The sequence below is a fragment of the Aquarana catesbeiana genome, linkage group LG04 (genome assembly GCF_042186555.1).
Source record: "Aquarana catesbeiana isolate 2022-GZ linkage group LG04, ASM4218655v1, whole genome shotgun sequence".
Taxonomy (NCBI): Eukaryota; Metazoa; Chordata; class Amphibia; order Anura; family Ranidae; genus Aquarana; species Aquarana catesbeiana.
The window spans coordinates 172,937,477-172,957,169 of NC_133327.1; the positions used below are offsets into that span (position 1 = coordinate 172,937,477).

At 41.0% G+C, this 19,693-nt stretch overlaps 1 protein-coding gene across 8 annotated transcripts in view; it reads left to right on the forward strand.

The window, feature by feature from the left end:
• PXYLP1 (2-phosphoxylose phosphatase 1) overlaps positions 1–19,232 on the forward strand; it is a 164,509-nt gene extending 145,277 nt beyond the window's left edge. For all 8 annotated transcript variants that reach the window (XM_073625936.1, XM_073625937.1, XM_073625938.1 and 5 more), the window contains one exon: positions 10,664–19,232. In XM_073625936.1, coding sequence (XP_073482037.1) covers positions 10,664–11,595 — 932 coding nt within the window. In that variant the 3' untranslated portion in view covers positions 11,596–19,232. The remainder of the gene's footprint in view (positions 1–10,663) is intronic.
• The last annotated feature ends 461 nt before the right edge of the window (positions 19,233–19,693 follow it).

Here is a 19,693-nt window from a genome sequence, read left to right on the forward strand (position 1 = left end):
CAAAGGACGTCAAGGACATGATTTTAGACCTGCACAAGGCTGGAATGAGCAATAAGACCATCAGCAAGAATCTTGGTGAGAAAGAGACAACTCTTATGCCCTGTACACACGGTCGGATTTTCCGACGGAAAAAGTGCGATTGGATTGTGTTGTCAGAAATTCTGATCGTGTGTGGGCTCCATCGGACTTTTTCCTTCGGAATTTCCGACACACAAAGTTTGAGAGCAAGCTATAAAATTTTCCGACAACAAAATCCGATCGGTTAAATTCCGATCGTGTGTACACAAATCCAACGCACAAAGTGCCACGCATGCTCAGAATAAATTAGGAGATGAAAGCTATTGGCTACTGCTCCGTTTATAGTCCCGACATACATGTTTTACGTCACTGCGTTCAGAATGATCGGATTTTCCGACATCTTTGTGCAACCGTGTGTATGCAAGACAAGTTTGAGCCAACATCCGTCGGAAAAAATCCATGGATTTTGTTGTCGGAATGTCCGATCAATGTCCGACCGTGTGTACAGGGCATTAGAGCGATAATTTGCAAATTGAAAAAATATAAAATAGCCATCAATCGCCCTCAGTCTGGAGCTCCATGCAAGATTTCGCCTCATAGGGTAAGGATGATCATGCGAAAAGTGAGGGATCAGCCCAGAACTACACAGGAGGAACTTGTGAATGATCTCAAGGCAGTTGGGACCACAATCATCCAAACAAACCATTGGTAACACAATACCACCGCTATGGATTTGAAATCCTGCAGGGCCTGCAAGGTCCCCCTCCTCAATAAGGCACATGTACAGGCCTGTCTGAAGTTTGCCAATGAACATCTAAATGATTCAGAGAAGGATTGGGAGAAAGTGCTGCGGTAAGATGAGACCAAAATTGATCTCTTTGGCATTAACTCGACTCGCCGTGTTTGAAGGAAGAAAAATGCTGACTATGACGCTAAGAACACCATCCCTACAGTCAAGCACAGAGGTGGAAACATTATGCTTTGGGGCTGTTTCTCTGCTAGAAGTACAGGCTGACTTTGTCGCATTGAGGGGCCACTAGACAGGGCCATGTATTGTAAAATCTTGCATGAGAACCTTCTTCCCTCAGCCAGAATACTGAAGATGGGTCACGGATGGGTCTTCCAGCATGACAATAACCCAAAACATATCGCCAAGGCACCAAAGGAGTGGTTTAAGAAGAAGCACATTAAGGTCATGGAGTGGCCTAGCCAGTCTCCAGACCTTAATCCTATAGAACATTTATGGAGGGAGCTAAAAATTCGAGTTGCCAAGTGACAGCCAAGAAACCTTATGGATTTATAGAAGATTTGTAAAGAAGAGTGGACCAAAATCCCTCCTGAGATGTGTGCAAACCTGGTAACCTACTACAAGAAATGTCTTACCTCTGTGCTTGCCAACAAGGGTTTCTCCACCAAGTGCTAAGTCATGTTTTGCTTGGGGATCAAATACTTATTTTACTCACCGAACTGCAACTCAGATTATAACATTTGTATCGTGTTTTTTTTTGGATATTTGGTTGATATTCTGGCTTTTATTATTTAAAATACACCTATGATAAAAAATATAGACCCTTAATTTCTTTGTAAGTGGGCAAACTTACAAAATATTTAGGGGATCAAATATTTTCCCCACTGTATATCACTTGTTGCCCTCGTTGGTCACATCTTCCTCCCTTTAGGCCACTGAGAGCCCTCCAGAAGTTCAAATCAATGACTGCCATGTTTTTAATGTAGGTTGATTATATGGTTAATTCACCCTATTTAACCACTTCCTGCCCGGCCTATAGCAAAATGACAGCCTGACGGTGGTTCAGTTATCCTGACTGGGCGTCATATGACGTCCAGCAGGATAAGTTGCAATCGTGCGCCCGGGGGGGGGCGCACAGCGTGGTGATCGGTGGTGTGGTGTTTCAGTCTGACACACCAATCTCGGTAAAGATCCTCTGATGGAGTCTCTTTACCACGTGATCAGCTGTGTCCAATCACGGATGATCACAGTGTAAACAGGAAGAGCCATTTATCGTCTTTTTCTGACTCGCGTCTGACAGATGCGAGTAGAGGAGAGCCGATCGACGGCTCTCGTGACAGGGAGGGTCTGTGCTGATTATCAGTGCAGCCCCCCCCCATGGATGCCCACCCAGGACTACCAGGGAAGCCGTCAGGACCACCAGGGATGCCCACCCGGTATGCCAACCTGGACCACCAGGGATATGCCAATCATTGCCCAGGTAGATGTCAATCAGTGCCCACCAGCAATGCCTGCCAGTGCCATCAGTGATGCCTATCAGTGCCACCCATCAGTGCCACCTATCAGTGCCACCCATAAGTATCCATCAGTGCAGCCTTTCATTGGTGCCACCTCATCGGTGTCGCCTTATTGGTGCCCGTCAGTGCAGCCTCATCAGTGCCCATCAGTGAAGGAGAAAACTTAATTATTTACAAAATTTTATAACAGAAACAAAGAAACTTTTTTTTTTTCCAAAATTTGCGGTCTTTTTTTTTATTTGTTTAGCAAAAAATACAAATCTGCAGAGGTGATCAAATACCACCAAAAGAAAGCTCTATTTGTGGGAACAAAATGATAAAAATGTTGTTTGGGTACAGTGTAGCATAACCGCGCAATTGTCATTTAAAAAGTGACAGCGCTGAAAGTTGAAAATTGGCTTGGGCAGGAAGGGGGGAAAGTGCCTGGTATTGAAGTGGGTATACAGCAGTCGTTCCAGCTCCCAAGAGAGCCTACAAAATGCAGGTGTACAGGATAGGAGGGTTTAATTCTGATTTTACAGTGCCTTGAAATAGTATTTCACACCCTTCGAAATTTTCCACATTTTGTCATGTTACAACTTTCAAGGCTTTTAGCTAATTTACTTTCATTGCTGCAGAACAATGGTGAGTTGGTAAACCATTAATTCTTCCCTGAAAAAGTCCTTTTTGTATAACTCTGAAATGTACATTATTTTTCCGTTTTTTTGTTAACCTAAACTTTTTTTTCTCACCTCTAGCAGTTTACCACTTACAGTGCTCATACCCCTTGAAATGTTCCACATTTTGTCATGTTACAACCAAAAACCTAAATGTATTTTATTGGGATTTTATGTGATAGACCAACGCAAAGTGGCACATAATTGTGAAATGGAAGCTAAATGATTTTTTTTCAAATTTTTTTTACAAATAATTATCTGAAAAGTGTGGCATGCATTTGTATTATACTGTGTATAATACATCTTTTGCTACAATTACAGCTGCAAGCCCTTTCGGGTATCTCTCTACCAGCTTTGCACATCTAGAGAGTGACATTTTTGCCATTCTTCTTTGCAAAATAACTCAAGTTCTGTCAGATTGGATGGAGATCATCTGTGAACAGCAATTTTCAAGTATTGCCACCGATTCTCAATCGGCTTTAAGTCTGGACTTTGACTGGGCCATTCTAACACATGAATATGCTTTAATCAAAACCATTTCATTGTAGCTCTGACTGTATGTTTAGGGTCGTTGTCCTGCTGGAAAGTAAACCTCTGTCCCAGTCTCAAGTTTTTTGCAGACTTTAACCGGTTCTCGACTGGCCGCCGCAGTTGTACTGTGGCAGGTTGGCTCCCCTGGGCGAGCCGCCATAACTGTATGTCGGCCCTTTTAAGACGCTGTAGGAGGCACGACCACACGCCTGCAGCGAGTGCCCAGCGGGCGCGATGAACGCCAGGCACCTGCGATCGCTCATGACAGAGCGAGAACCGGGATCTGTGTGTATAAATGCACAAATCCCGGTTCTCTCAGGGGAGGGGAGACAGATCGTGTGTTCATTCTAAGTATAAACACCGATCTCTCTCTCTCTCCTCCCCTAGTCAGTCCCATCCCCCCTACAGTTAGAACACACACTAGGGAACACAGTTAACCCTTTGATCGCCCCCTAGTGTTAACCCCTTCCCTGCCAGTGACATTTATACAGTAATCTGTGCGTGTTTATAGCACTGATTGTTGTATAATTGTCAATGGTCCCAAAAATGTGTCAAAAGTGTCCAATTTGTTCGCCGCAATATCGCAGTCCCGATTAAAAATCGCAGATTACCGCCATTACTAGTAAAAAAATAATAATTTTGCGCAAACCAATCAATATACCTTAACCACTTCAGCCCAGAAAATTTGGCTGCTCAATGACCAGGTCACTTTTTGCGATACAGCACTGTGTCGCTTTAACTGACAATTGCTCAGTCGTACCCAAACAAAATTGACGTCCTTTTTTTTCCACAAATAGAGCTTTCTTTTGGTGGTATTTGATCATCTCTGCGGTTTTTATTTTTTGCGCTATAAACAAAAATAGAGCGACAATTTTGAAAAAAACACAATATTTTGTACTTTTTGCTATAATAAATATCCCCAATTTAAAAAAAAAAAACAAACTAATTTTATCCTCAGTTTAGGCCGATATGTATCCTTCTAGATATTTTTGGTAATAAAAATCGCAATAAGCGTATATTGATTGGTTTGCGCAAAAGCTATTGCGTCTACAAAATAGTGGAAAAATGTATGGCTTTTTTATTATTATTTTTTTTTTTTTTTTACTAATAATGGTGGTGATCATCGATTTTTATTAGGACTGCGACATTATGGCGGACAGATCGGACACTTTTGACAAATTTTTGGGACCATTGACAATTATACAGTGATCAGTGCTATAAAAATGCACTGATTATTGTGTAAATGTCACTTGCAGGGAAGGGGTTAACACTAGGGGGTGATCAAGGGGTTAACTGTGTTCCCTAGTGTGTGTTCTAACTGTAGGGGGATGGGAGTGACTGGAGGAAATGACAGATCGTTGATTCGAGCTAGTAGGAACTCATGATCTGCCTCTCCTCTCCTCACAGAACAGGGATTTGTGTATTTACACACACGTCTCTGTTCTGCCTTTCGTGCCTGCGATCATCATTGCGACTGCCGGCCACATGCATCGGCAACCCCGCAGTGCAGCGGGCGCGCGCACGCCTGCTATCCCGCTTAAAGTAACCAACGTACAGCTACGACAGTTCGTGGGATTGCGCTGACCTGCCACAGTATGACAACGGTGGCTGGTCAGCAAGCGGTTAGCAGGTTTTCACCTAGGATTGCCCTGTATTTGGCTTCATCCATCTTCCCATCAACTCTGACCAGCTTCCCAGTCCCTGCTGAAGAAAAGCATCCCCACAACATGATGCTGCCACCGCCATGTTTCACAATGGTAATGGTGTGTTCAGGGTGATGTGTAGTGTTAGTTTTCCACCACACATAGCGTTTTGCTTTTAGCCCTAAAAGTTCAATTTTGGTCTCATCTGCCTAGAGCAACTTCTTGTCCCCCACAGGGCTTCTCGCAAACTGAAAACGGGACTTCTTATGGCTTTCTTTCGACAATGACTTTCTTCTTGCAACTCTTCCATAAAGGCCAGATTTGTGGAGTGCACGACTACTAATAATTGTCCTGTGGACAGATTCTCCCAACTGAGCTGTGGATCTCTGCAGCTCCTCCAGAGTTACCATGGGCCTCTTGGCTGCTATCCTTGCTCTTTGCTCTCCTTGTCTGGCCTGTCAGTTTAGTTGGACGGCTATGTCTTGGTAGGTTTGCAGTTGTGCCCTACTCTTTCCATTTTCGGATGATAAATTGAACAGTGATACGTGAGATGTTGAAAGCCTGGGATATTTTTTAACAAAACCTAACCCTGCTTTAAACTTCTCCTCAACTTTATCCCTGACCTGTCTGGTGTGTTCCTTGGCCTTCATGATGCTGTTTGTTTACTAAGGTTCTCTAACAAACCTCTGAGGGCTTCACAGAACAGCTGTATTTATACTTAGATTAAATTACACACAGGTGGACTTGGGTGACTTCTGATGGCAATTGGTTCCATTAGATTTTAGTTAGGGGTATCAGAGTAAAGGGGGCTGAATACAAATGCACACCACGCTTTTCAGATATTTATTTGTAAAAATTCTTGAAAACCATTTATCATTTTCCTTCCACTTTACAATTATGTGCCACTTTGTGTTGGTCTATCAAATAAAATACATTTTTAGTTGTAACATGACAAAATGTGGAAAATTTCAAGGGGTGTGAATACTTTTTCAAAGCACTGTAGACTACTACATACTTTCCACACCAAGCACTGTGTTACAGATTAGTACTTAACAAACACAGATTTGACAGGTATACCCAAAACTTTCAATCCCTATAAAATCTGCCATTGCTGGCTGCAGGGCTGTCTTCCTGAATCTAGCTGCACTGTTAGGAAGGAACCTCACCCTTCTGCTCTATTTTTACTTTTATCTCCTCCTACATTTTCTGCTGGGTTGTGCTCAATAAATAAACTCCCACGTCCAGGGAATCCAGCGTTGAACTGTTGGGATCTGCCACTCCACTCTGGCCTGCCAAGCCTTGCACCACCATATTTCTTTTCAACATCATCAGGAACCAGCTTTCTCCTACTGGTTCTTGCAGCCAGCTCCTTGATAATGTATATGTGCCCTATAATCAAGGGTAATCTGCAAGAACTAGGAAATGTCAGCTGGCCCCCTTCATGATATGTCTAATGCGCTTTAGATTGTCCCAAATCCTCCTGGGATGTGTAACATGAGTATCTCAGGAAGCATCGGGCAGCTGAGGATGTCATTCTCACCTAGGCGAGAAATCCAGAAGAGGAACGTAACCAAGATAAGTATTACAAATAAATGTGCAATTCTGTGAAAGGAAGGGGAGAGAATTAAAATTATGGAAAGTTGGGGGTAATGGTCCACTTTAAGTCCCTGTCCACATTTGGCATGCATCCACTAAAGTCCAAAAATATTAAACTTCCATCCTCAATTAGTATACTTGAATTACTTAGAAATAATGAAACCAGTATCAGAAAGACAGCCTACAGTTTTAATACAAATCATCATTGTTAAATCATATGTAGCACTGACCCCCGAAGGAGCTGCTGAATAAATTGATTGGGCCTGTACTCGGCTTTTATGTCCCGTAATTTGAATCAGTCTCCTTAACACAGCTGTGGTGTCATGTTAGTGTGCAAAAAGAACTTAAAGACAATTCAACAATATATAATATAATATAATATAATATAATATACCTTTTGTCTTTACCTTTAACCTCCAGCTCTCCACCTGGTCTGCAATTCAAAGGAAAACAACACTCCACACAATAGTACTTAAACAGGAATAAGATTTTACTGTATCTGCTTTAAAGTAGTAATTACAGTAGTTGTACTGTCAGACCAACGTAGTGTGACAGCCAACAGATTCAGTTCACAACAGTACTATACAAATAACAGTTTAAATGAACCTCTTAAAAATGCATCTATACAATGGGACCAATGGCAAAGTGAACTGACTTCACTATGGGCACTGTCCCACTCTTAGTACGCTCTGTTTATGCAAAAGAGACCAGTACTATTTTAATAAAGCATAGCACAATTCCTAGGGAGCTCCCACTCCTTGATATTACAATAACTCTGAAGAACAATAGAATGCAAGGCCTTGCGTTAACAGAGGCAGTCCTTCTTCTCTTCTGTCTTCTGCTAGCTATGTGTAGGTTTATTTGTAATCCAGTAGTTAACAAAACCCAGTTCAAAGCAAACTGAACGTTGAACTATTGTTGTGGTGCGGCAACACTGCAACTGGCTCCGGTGCAAGTGATTTGGTATAACACAGTGTCAAGTGAAGTGCAGGCTTGAGGCCTATATTAAACTCAGTCTTTATCCCTTTAAATCTCCTCTAATGGGACTACAGGTCCCAGCTGCACTGTGTTATAGATGCAAGTGTGTGAAAGTGCGTCAATGAAACTTTGGGCAGCAGCCCTCTCACCCAACCAGGTCTGCAATGTAGAACAGTTCTGCTCTGGTGCACACGGTCCTGTTTCCGGCCAGCCATTACTGCTACGCTGGCCCGCTCTGCAAGATGTTCTGGGACCCTCAGATGGCTCTGACAGGCTTCACTGGATCCTTACGAGTTCCACCTGACTGTCCGTCCAGCTCACTGATAGGCAGCAGGTTCGCTGATCGGTTCGCTCCGCAACGGGTGTAGGCCGCACTCCTCTGGAGACCTCCACACAGATCCTCACAGGCAGGCCACGCAATCCCAAGAGACCTAAGATGGCAGCGCAGGGGCCTTTTATAACCTACCCAGCATGCAGTTCAGTGCATGAGTGTTGCTGGGTAAGAACACTCGGCCTCTTGGGTAGGTCAAATTCTTGTCAAAAGTAAATAAGCATTCACTTCCTGTACCATTCTCTTAATGTCTCTGAGATAATAAACACTGAAGTCCAATTCACATTGTGGTCACTAGATGGCGCCAAATACTAACTTATAACACTGCACAGAATAACATAGCATTAATTAGCAAAAATGCTTGTGCTACATATATATATATATCTGTCCTCGCAAGATGCCATCCTGTCATAGTAATAGGTATATTATTTAATATTTATTAAGGGTTCATTGCATGATCCTTCTTAATATTTAAAGCAGGTTTTGCATGAAGATGCAAGGTACGCTTCTTTTGTAGCACATCCCCATTGCCCCAAAATATCTGCTAATTGAAATTAAAAAGAAAATCGTAATAAAGTGTTGGAAGAAAAAAGTAAATGTTACTTCTTGCAAGATTTGGGCTTTCCAGATTTCCCAGGATAGCAGGAGAAGGCCCAGTGACTTCATCCTCCATTAAACAAGCTCACAAGAAGGCAAGGGTGTAAGGTGAGTATCAATAACGAATATGTGTAAAAAATAATCTTAATAAGACTAAATAATCACACTAAACAGCGCTCATGTTGAGCAATTGAAAGATGTGGCCAACAACACATACAAGGACATTCATATAACAAAAGAGGTCCCTAGAAAGTCCCTTAAAAGAGAGTCCCTTATATAGGGTAGTGCTGTAGAAGTTCAGGGTGCAGTTTAAATAATAAGCAGGTGATCATGAAAAACAGTCCACTACATGCCCCTTCCACCGATCACTCCGAAATCCACCCGGTGACAGACACTCTCCCCCTAGGGGGTTAAACTCACCAGAAATGGGGAGTAATAAAGCCTTCAGAATCAGCACTCTTTAACAGCAATTTGTTCCCATCATCGCTATACATAGGGCTCATAATGAATCAAAGAAAACAGAAAAACAAAGTGCACATAGCGTAATCCTGTTTATTGACTCAGAATCCCTTACACAAAGACAGACAGAGAACCCCCCTTCAATAAAATACGTACATCAAATAAAATCAAATAAGCAATCAATCGAACAGGCAGGTAATGTAAGTATGTCAACTTCACCATAGGATGTCAGCGCCGCTACACAGGAAAAGGTGAATACTTCCTGGTTGTACGGAGGACTCTGGTGGAGCGCACACCTCTCTTCCTACGTCGCGTTAGCCACGCCCTGACGCGTTTTGTCATATCCTTTGACTTCAACAGAGGGCGTGGCTACACGACGAGACAGCCAGCTTATACGAGACAGCCAGCTTATATTATATATAAGCTGGCTGTCTCGTCGTGTAGCCACGCCCTCTGTTGAAGTCAAAGGATATGATGAAACGCGTCAGGGCGTGGCTAACGCGACGTAGGAAGTGACGTGTGCGCTCCACCAGAGTCCTCCGTACAACCAGGAAGTATTCACCTTTTCCTGTGTAGCGGCGCTGACATCCTATGGTGAAGTTGACATACTTACATTACCTGCCTGTTCGATTGATTGCTTATTTGATTTTATTTGATGTACGTATTTTATTGAAGGGGGGTTCTCTGTCTGTCTTTGTGTAAGGGATTCTGAGTCAATAAACAGGATTACGCTATGTGCACTTTGTTTTTCTGTTTTCTTTGATTCATTATGAGCCCTATGTATAGCGATGATGGGAACAAATTGCTGTTAAAGAGTGCTGATTCTGAAGGCTTTATTACTCCCCATTTCTGGTGAGTTTAACCCCCTAGGGGGAGAGTGTCTGTCACCGGGTGGATTTCGGAGTGATCGGTGGAAGGTGCATGTAGTGGACTGTTTTTCGTGATCACCTGCTTATTATTTAAACTACACCCTGAACTTCTACAGCACTACCCTATATAAGGGACTCTCTTTTAAGGGACTTTCTAGGGACCTCTTTTGTTATATGAATGTCCTTGTATGTGTTGTTGGCCACATCTTTCAATTGCTCAACATGAGCGCTGTTTAGTGTGATTATTTAGTCTTATTAAGATTATTTTTTACACATATTCGTTATTGATACTTTTTTGGTTTGAGACAGCTGCTTATTCTAGTGATTATCTCTCTGCTTGAATAGATTAAGTGGAGTCTAATCTTATGCATTTGGTTGTTAATAATTTAGGGTCGCATATTGATGCGTATTTACGTTTATGCATTTTTGAATGTTTACTAGAATTTTAAACATTTTAAAATCTACGCTCTGGGTCTGTTTGGGTGCCTGGTGCTGAGCAGTGTTTCTGCAGGTCTGGTGAAACACTTATTTTTATAATTGTAAGGTGAGTATGCTTTTCTTTCAATGCTTTTTTCCCACTTAGTATTTATTATTGGAAGGGGCGGGGGAGCTACAAAATAAGCAGACCATGCACCATGTTTTTCTCCACATGTGTAAAGTCCCCTGTTTTTCAGTAAGAAACCTCTAACTTCTGCAAACTATCTTGTGTGCATCATGCAGGTGTTGTTCAGCATCTACAGAATGGACAGATTCTAAAAGAGAACTATGTAAAGAAGCATAAGCTGATACCAAATGACTGGACCACAAAGCACCTTTATCTTGAATCCACTGGAAAGAGCCGAACTCTTCAGAGCGGGCTGGCCCTACTCTACAGCCTCCTGCCTGGCTTTGACTGGAAGAAGATAAACATTAAACACCAGTGGAGCAGTATCTTCTGCTCCGGTCACTGCGAGTGCCCTATGAGGAACCACTATCTAGAGGATGAGCAGCGCCGCCAATACAGCTTTAGAGTAAAGAACAGCCAGCTAGAGAAAACTTACATTAGTATGGCCAAGGTAGTAGGGGTCCCCACTCGCCAATTAAGAGCCTCAAACCCCATTGACTCATTACTGTGCCATTTCTGCCACAATGTAAGTTTCCCCTGCACCAAAAATGGTTGCATTGACATTGAGCACTTTAAGGTCATTAAATCTCATCAAATAGAGGATGAAAAGGAGAGACATGAAAAGCAGCTTTATTACAAGTATGCACTACTTGCTACCCACCCACTTTTAAACCAGACTGTAAACCGAATGCAGCGTATAGCTGAAGGCAAAAAGGATGAAGTGTTTGCCTTATACTCTGCCCACGATGTGACTCTTTCCCCAGTCCTCAGTGCCATCGGGCTCACAGAAGCCAGGTTCCCGCGATTTGCAGCTCGCTTGGTCTTTGAGCTGTGGCAGAACTTGGAGAAAGCAAAAGAACACTTTGTCAGGATTCTGTATAATGGAGAGGATGTCACATATCAAACATCATTTTGCCGTACCCGTGACAGACGCTTAGGTCAGCCATTGTGTCCTCTTGGGAAGTTTGTCAACTTTGTGAAAAAAGAAATGTTCTCTGCTCTTAACAGCACTAGTTATTATGATGCTTGCCATCAAAGGCTGTTCTAGACCAGAATGAACAGCAAGAAGTCTATCAATTCAGATTTATATCCGTCTGTGTACAGGAAACATCCTTCATGCTTTATTAATGTGACATGTACATGTTAATTTTGTGTTTTTGCACTGGGTTAAACAGGTTTATGTTGACAGCTTGAGGTGTATCAGAGCTGCCAATTTACCATTTCAACTGCCATGCAGTTTTTTCCTTTACACAAACACAATGTCACTTAAAATGGATGTAAACCCAATGTCATCCTTTCTAAACTACTGCCATAGGGGTTATCTATAAGGATTTACATGCCTCCTGCATGTATCTTTAGCTGTCAAATGTCTCCCCTCTGTCTGTTATGAGACCCGAAAAACTGCATATTCTGTGGGTGGGTCTGTTGTCTGGAGCTCGGTGGGTGGAGTCGTGATGTCAGTAGACTCCCCGCCCACCTCTACACTCCCCTTCAATATACATTTTCTCCTGTGTATTTCTTACACTGAACTTCTGCTATGATCTCTAACATCCAGTGAAAAGACAGGGAAGTAACCACATGACTTCAGCATGCCAAATCATGCTGAGGTGTGGAACAGCCAATCCTTGCAGAGCTGCTGAAGAAAGGAGTGGGGGAGGGAATTAAAAAATAATGCATGTCTTAGGCTAGTGCACGAGATGTAAATCGCCTGTCACTCACAGCAAGGGGGAGTATTTGACAAAGTTTTTCTCTGTTTGTCAAGTTTTATCTCACTGAACAATAAAAGAGGATTGCTCAGAGCTAGATTAACTCTTTGTGGCAAGACTGATAGGAAATCTTATACTCTAAATTATGACATAAAAAAAAAAAATTGGGTTTACATCCACTTTAAGTAATTAATGAAAAAACATCAGCCTTATAAAGCAGGTCACGGGTTATGGTTTAATGTTAAATTATATGAGCTGCAATGTAGTATTATACAATTTTATAGAATGAATGTATTAAGCATATTTGTGCCTACATTATGTTCTGTATCTTATGAACCTATTCATTAATCTGTGGTGTTTACTAGATCCAAACTAGAACGAATGTGCAAAAAAACTGGCTGCACACAGTAGGATGTTCGTTGGCTAGTTAAACCAAGTTTACAACACCTTTTGTGTAATACAAGGCTCATACTATTAGATCAAAATTGTTAAAGCATACCTAAAATGCAAGGTCTGTGCACCAAAAAAACACTTGTAGGAGCAAAAATTATAGATAATATACTCATCTTTCCTCTAGCTTCCGCCTGTGGTGCCAATGCCAAGACAAAGTGAAAAAGACAGTGTGGCTCATGAGCTGTGAACTACTTCAGCAGCATAGGCCTTACCTTTTTTGCATCCTCTCTCCTGCTGAAATGCTCAAGGCAGTCGCTTCTTCTGCCTACCCCTTGGTCCAGCCCTGTGTACCACCTAGGCAAGGGTGATGTAATTCTCCTCCAGATAAGATTTGGGGATTGTAGAGTAGCCCAAATCTTAATAGTAACACTCTCCCAGCACTCTGATGCAGTGTTTTCTTGAAAGACTTGGAGTACTCTCCATTCCCAGGATCTCAGCAGCAGGACAATGATTTCATCCCCTGCACTACGGGAGCTGGAAGACAGATTAGTTTAAATATTGAATATTTTCTAAACTTTTACACAGCATTTTAGGAGGGGGGCATGTTTTAAAAGAAGATCTTGCATGCAGTGTATGGTCTGCCTTAAGGATGGCGCCACTCGTTATGCAGTTACTAGTAAATTTTGCTGGCCAAACTGGATCTTCCATTTCCTATAAGCTCATAAACTGCAGAACTGAAGAATGGGCCCCTAAACTACTCGTATACTTTTGACAGTTTGATTAGGATTTATTCAGTGAGGAATGTACTCATAAAAAGACTCAGCCAAATGATTGCAGCTGAGCATGTATAAGACACAATACCCAATATGCCTTCTCCTCAGTACTGTGCTTGGCATATGTTGCCTAAATCAGGAAGGCATATGGCAGATTGGACAGGATTATGCTTAAAACTTCTCTGTGAGAAATCTCCAGTATGTGGACATCTTTTACTAAAATTGACAAGGACCTCATTACTTGGATGTGTAGAAGAACAGCCACAGTAATCTTCATAGGGCATCTTTGTAACCTCTACAAGTTGACTTCTAATTATACCACATGTTTAATGAAATGTTCTGGGGTCACTTTTATCATCATTTTTTGATGTAGCTCAACAGCATAGACTTGCTACCTTAATAATTGTCTATTAATGTTGTTGTCAAAAGTCTTCGCTGTTGTTTTAAAGTCAAACGTAAACTGATCACCAACCAAATCACTAAATACACAATTGAAATACACATGCCAGAAATGTATGTGGCGGTTAAAATGTTTGTGACTGTTCAAACCTCTTTCTGATCCTCAAACTCATGCCATATTGTTGAGCCAGTGAGTAGAAAATGAGACAATGTCACCTGACTGTCCCCATTCTACTGATTGGACAAATAAAGAGCAGCCACAGCACACTGATGAGGTCATCTCTGTTCCCGCCTCCTATAAATAAGTTTACAGTGTTAACAAAGTTGAACTGAGAGCATGATCAACTGGCACTGCTGGCTCAGAATTTCTATGTGCAGGAGATTATCAAAACCAATATACAGACAAGTTTGAAGTACTTATACCAGCTATATATATTAAAAAAAATGTAACGTTTTTTTAAAAGACATAACTGGATGAAAAGGTTGTTTTTAATGCCTGGAGTTGGGCTTTAGTTATAATTTAAACTCCTGTGTCATTTGGCACTGCTAATGGTTTTTTTACAGCAGTTCCTGGTTGGCATGTTGTATGATGTATTGAAATTCACAGTCTAACCTTTTATTGTACCAGATCATTAAAGTAGAATTTCAGGTTTTGATGCACTTTAAATAGTTTGTTTTTGGCAAAGTTGGTTCAAATAAACTGTTTTCATTACAGAATGATGCGACCGTTGGGTGTGCTGTAATATACTGTAGTAGCATCCTCTTCCCACCTCTCCACCTCTGCCAATCCAAGGTCTTGTATTCATCCATACAAATATAAAGCTTCTCCTGAATGGCGGAGAAGCACTGATTCACTTTCATTCTGGCAGCAGATGGAGGACCCCCCCGTCCTGCTGCTGGAAAACACAGCTACGTTTACTGTATGTAGCTAATTCTACTACAGTGCAATAAAGTATCATTTAAAGGCAAACCTTTTTTTGTAGTTTTGGCATAGAGGCATTAGAACACCTGTAAGCTTTTATTGCTGTCTATGCCCCCATTAAGGTGTTTCACGCTCTCTATTTGTCCTGTTTAACATTATCATTGAAAGTAAAAGAAAATCCCAAATTTTGGGTTGTCTCCAGAAAAGTAATAGGGGGGAAATCTTCCAATGGGGACACTAGTTCTGGTGACCTGGGGGTCACAAAGGAATTCCCTTATTTTGCAGGGTTCTAATCTCACACCTGTTTGGCTATGGGACAAAAAGTAAAGGGAAATCTCTCTAATGGGACACACAGTGAAAAAAAATCTGAAATGGGTTATAACCCTCCCTTACTCTATCCAAAATGAAAAAAAAAAGTTTTCCCTATAGTTCTACTTTAAACACACACAGCAGTTGCATCATTTGGTAATGAAAATTGGTCATTTGGGCCTAAAGAAATGTTTTAAAATTTATTGAAACTTGGAATTCTACATTAAGAAAAGAAGTTAAAATTCAAGAAAAACAGTCTATAGGAATAGACAATTTATTTAAGAAAATGGTATACAAATTTTACAAGCAGGTATACAAATCTTCCAAAAAATATAAATGAAGGAGCCTGTCAGAAATATTCATGCACTGGTTGTACTCATCTCTAGAGCAGGTTTTTCTCTGGAAGGATGTCAAATTTAAAGTGGTTCACTACAGTCTAATGTACAATTCAAACCATGTTCACCTTAAAGGTTGAAGGATCACCACCTCAGAATTGATATTTCATTTTTGGTTAAATGCTGGGGAAAGGCAAGTTAACCTTTTGACTTTTAATATTGTTCTGAGACTTGCCATGCTAGCTGCTTATGAGTTCCCAGGAACTCCTACTGCACCATAGATATTGAAGCAGAGACACTGAGAGTCCACAGTGTTTGAAGGATATGGGCAGACAGCTGCAGCAATGAGACCTAAGACCATAAGTAATTCAGACCTACTGTGCCCTCCCAAAACCCAAGAATCAGTTTGTTGGGTGTAGCAGACTTTCATTAAGTTTTTTTTTTTTTTTTTTTTCTGAAGAAGTTGATAATAAACTACAAGTTTATGAATTGTATTCTACACATTGGGCGTTTTGCTAGCAATGTTGTGAAATATTTATTTTAGTTTTATTTGTTGCCTTAATAAGAGTGGCATTTTTTTTATGTATCTCCTTTTGTCCTTATTGGTACGGGATAACATCTTCATGGCTGCACCATTTCTGTGCCTTAGGTGCATCGTTTGTTTTTTGTTTGTTTTTATTGTGCAGTCAAGTATGTAGACAAATGTAATCTGGTTATTGCTTGAATAATACTTCAGGTACTCAATGACAATGCTATTTTGATGGGGTTTTTTTTCTCCTTTTCTTCCCTTTTTCTTCCTTGTGTTTTGTCAGTGTGCATTCTGTTTTATTATCAACCTATTTAACTTAACATGAAGAGAAAGGTGAAGGAATTCCTCATAACTCGGCAAATATATTTATAAACAGTCTTTTGTGATAATTGTGAACTAGGACCTTTATTCTCTCATGTAGTGAGGCTGTCCATTCTTTTTGACCAAAACCTTAAGGTCTTATAAATTCCTTGGTTGCCTAATATGAGCCGAATCCTTGAAATCTCCTGAAAGTGGCTCAATAATGGTGAGGTCAGGAAGTTGTAATGGCTGCTGCAACCACTGAAGGATTGACTTGACATTGTTTTAAATCCTTGTCATGTTGAAATGTCCAAGTGTGTGCTCATGTGCAGCTTCTGAAATTATAAATCAGGGGTGTATCATTCACATAATACACCCCTGATTGGCAGGGGTGTACTATAGTGGTTTTACCATATTTTATATTTTTAGAACAATGTGGTCAGGATGGACCTTTCCTTCAAGTTTGAACTTGCCATGTGTCTTTATTTATTCCTTGACAGTTTGCCTCCAGAGGGCACTGCAGATACATGCCTTCTGTTTTCACTTATATTTCTAGTGACTTTGGACTTACCCGGTCTTTAGAGGGCAGCGAGTTGTGCATAGTCCACTCATACTTATACGCCTAACAGGAGTAAAACGGATAACACGTTCGGACCTACTGCACAGTGCAGGAGAGTGAACATTGTGACATTCTTATATTACCCTATGCATTTTAATCTGACATTATTTAATCATAGTGGCAATAAAATGATGCATTTTTTAATCATCTAAATCAATATCCCGGTGTCGATGGAAGGAATAGTATCCCAAGGGCTGGATAAATGCAACTGTGGTCCAGCCCACGGACCGCAGTTTGAAGACTACTGATCTAAATGAATAGATTAAACCTACATTTTTAAACCTTAAAGTAAATAAGAGAACTTTAAAAACATAAATTTGGATTAATTAGCCACTATAGGGAATTGAAAGGGTCAGTCCATCAAATACTGACATTTGGTAGATACTGGAGGATTAGACGTTTAATCTCTTATGGACTGTGGTGGCAAGGTCACTGTGCTTCATGTCTGCATACATGCCACATTATTAGAATTTTTTTTACCAAGTTTTTATTTTTTACAGGAATATTTAAAGGTGCAGTAAAATAACTGAAAGGACATTACAGCAGGGTAAATTATTTCAGAAAATATGGTACAATATTATTAGGCAAATAGAGTCTTGGTTCTTTTATACACTTAAACACTTCCTCTAGACCTCCAGGCTGATTGTGAAAATTAGATTGCGTCACTTTATACCACAAAGTATATATGGGTCTTAAATCTGTGACTGTCCACAGCTGAGGCCTGAGATTGCCAATAAGCCCAAATTTTGCTTTTAAGATGCCTAGCTTTGCTTTAGCATACATGGGCTATTGAGTGGAAGGTGTGGGATGGTAGGTATGGTCTGGAACTAGGTGTTAAGAAGACAAAGGTGGAGGAGGTTGTGGGAGTAATAAGGATTTGCGGAGAGAAAGAAAAAGTTTCAGCAACTTAATTTTCCAAGCCAGTATGCACATGCTTGGATTGCTGGTGTCCACCCTCAAAGCAGATACATTCGGTCTAGAACTTTACAATGGAACATTCGTTCCAGCACTGGCAGGCAGATGTTCTCAGCAGACAACACCTAGATGCAGGGGACTAGTCCCTTCATCAGGGTTTGTCTGAGTCATGTGAATTTACTAGTATCTTGGTTCAACAAGATGCTTGACAGGCTTTTTATCAGGACAAAGGACCCAATGGTGGGTGCAGCAGATGCCCTGGGGACACCATGGTCTTGGTATGCCCTCATCTATGCCTTTCTTCAGTTGAAGCTACTACCTCGTCTACTTTGAAGAATTAACAGCGAGGGCATTTCAGCCATCATCCTAGCTCTAGATTGGCCTTGGGGAGTGTGGCACCCTGACCTTGTTTGGCGATTAGCCACCACTTTATGCTCTCTGCCATATTGGCCAGAGTTATTATCCCAAGGACCAATCTTCCACCCTGTTTCTCTGGATTTATTGGCCTGGTTGTTTAAACCCAGGTTCTGTAAATTTTTTTTTTTTTTTATTCATTTATCCTGACTGCATTTAAAAGCTTGTAATTCTACATCGTCCAAGGTTTTGCATGGCAAGTAAAAGGCTTTTTCGCACTGATGTGATTTCATTTGCAATGGTACTTAAGGTAAATCTGTCAGGACAAGTGGCTACAGTGAAGAATTGCAGGCACAACCTCCTTTAAATGTGTTCTTGAGTTCCCTGGGAGCCCTCAATCTTTTCCATTATTTCATATCCTTCCTTTTGGTCAGTAATGCCACTCATCATGGTGATTGACTAATAGTAAAGCATTGGAGGGGTGGGCCAGCCCTTGATGCTGCTGGAGAGTGTTATCAAATTTATATATCAGAGGGTCGTAGTGCTTGAAGCTCCTGTGGAGCTTCAGAACAAATCTGAAGGTGCCTGCAATGTATCGCTATAGCCACTTAAGAGTTTCTGAGGATCTGAAAAGTATACTTTAAAATATTTGTGCAAGTGTGTATTCTAATGTCATATTTTTAATCATCCGTCCATCAAAATCTTAACTGTTTCAACTGCTTTGACCAGTCTGGTATCGTTTTCATGAAAGAGTCAAATAAATAAATCAACCGAGCCATAAATTGTTTTGTTATTAGTAAAATACATGCATCACCTATACAGTAAACTAGTGGTGGCCGGTCCATAAGGGGTTTAGGGGCACCTCCCCCCTAGGGGCGCTGCACTAATGCCTTTCTATTAGGTCTTTTTTTTTTTTTTAAAGCACATGATTTGAGCCTGAGGCTCTAATTGGCTTGAAAAAGGTTGGGCACTGTGCCCCAAACCCTCCCACTTGTGATAACTAGTGAATCAATATTCGCAATCGGTTTCTAGCTTGTCCCGGCCAATCAGGACAGGATGTGCATCTAAAGAAGACCAGGTTGGTCAGGAGGGGTGAGTACAGTCCGGGGGGGTTTGTTTGCCGCCCCCCCCCCCCCCCCCCCAAAAAAAAATTTTTTTAGTACCAGCCACTACTGCAGTAAACCATGTTATTAGTTCTCAGAAATTTTAATGGCTATATAATTGTCTTGAACTTACAGCTTTGATACTTTTTTATGAATTTTCAGTGCAACTTGCACCGATTCTCTGCCTTGATATACAGTGTACTACTTTTGATTTCCTGGTAGGTTTTTGTGCTCATTAGAGCTTACATTCTTCCAGTAGGAAACTATTGGAAAAGCAGAGTTGATTGAGATTGAAATATTTGACTAATGTTAAAAGTTAATTGATTTGATGTGTTGTAGTGAATTTTTATTTCAAGCCCTGAGTGGTCTCGCATTTAGTGTTTGTAAAATGTTATTTGCTTTGCGTAGTCGTACAATGTGTCCAAGGGTCATGATGAACTGAACCAACAATACAAATATTGCTGTAAAACATTTGTTTATTCATGTACA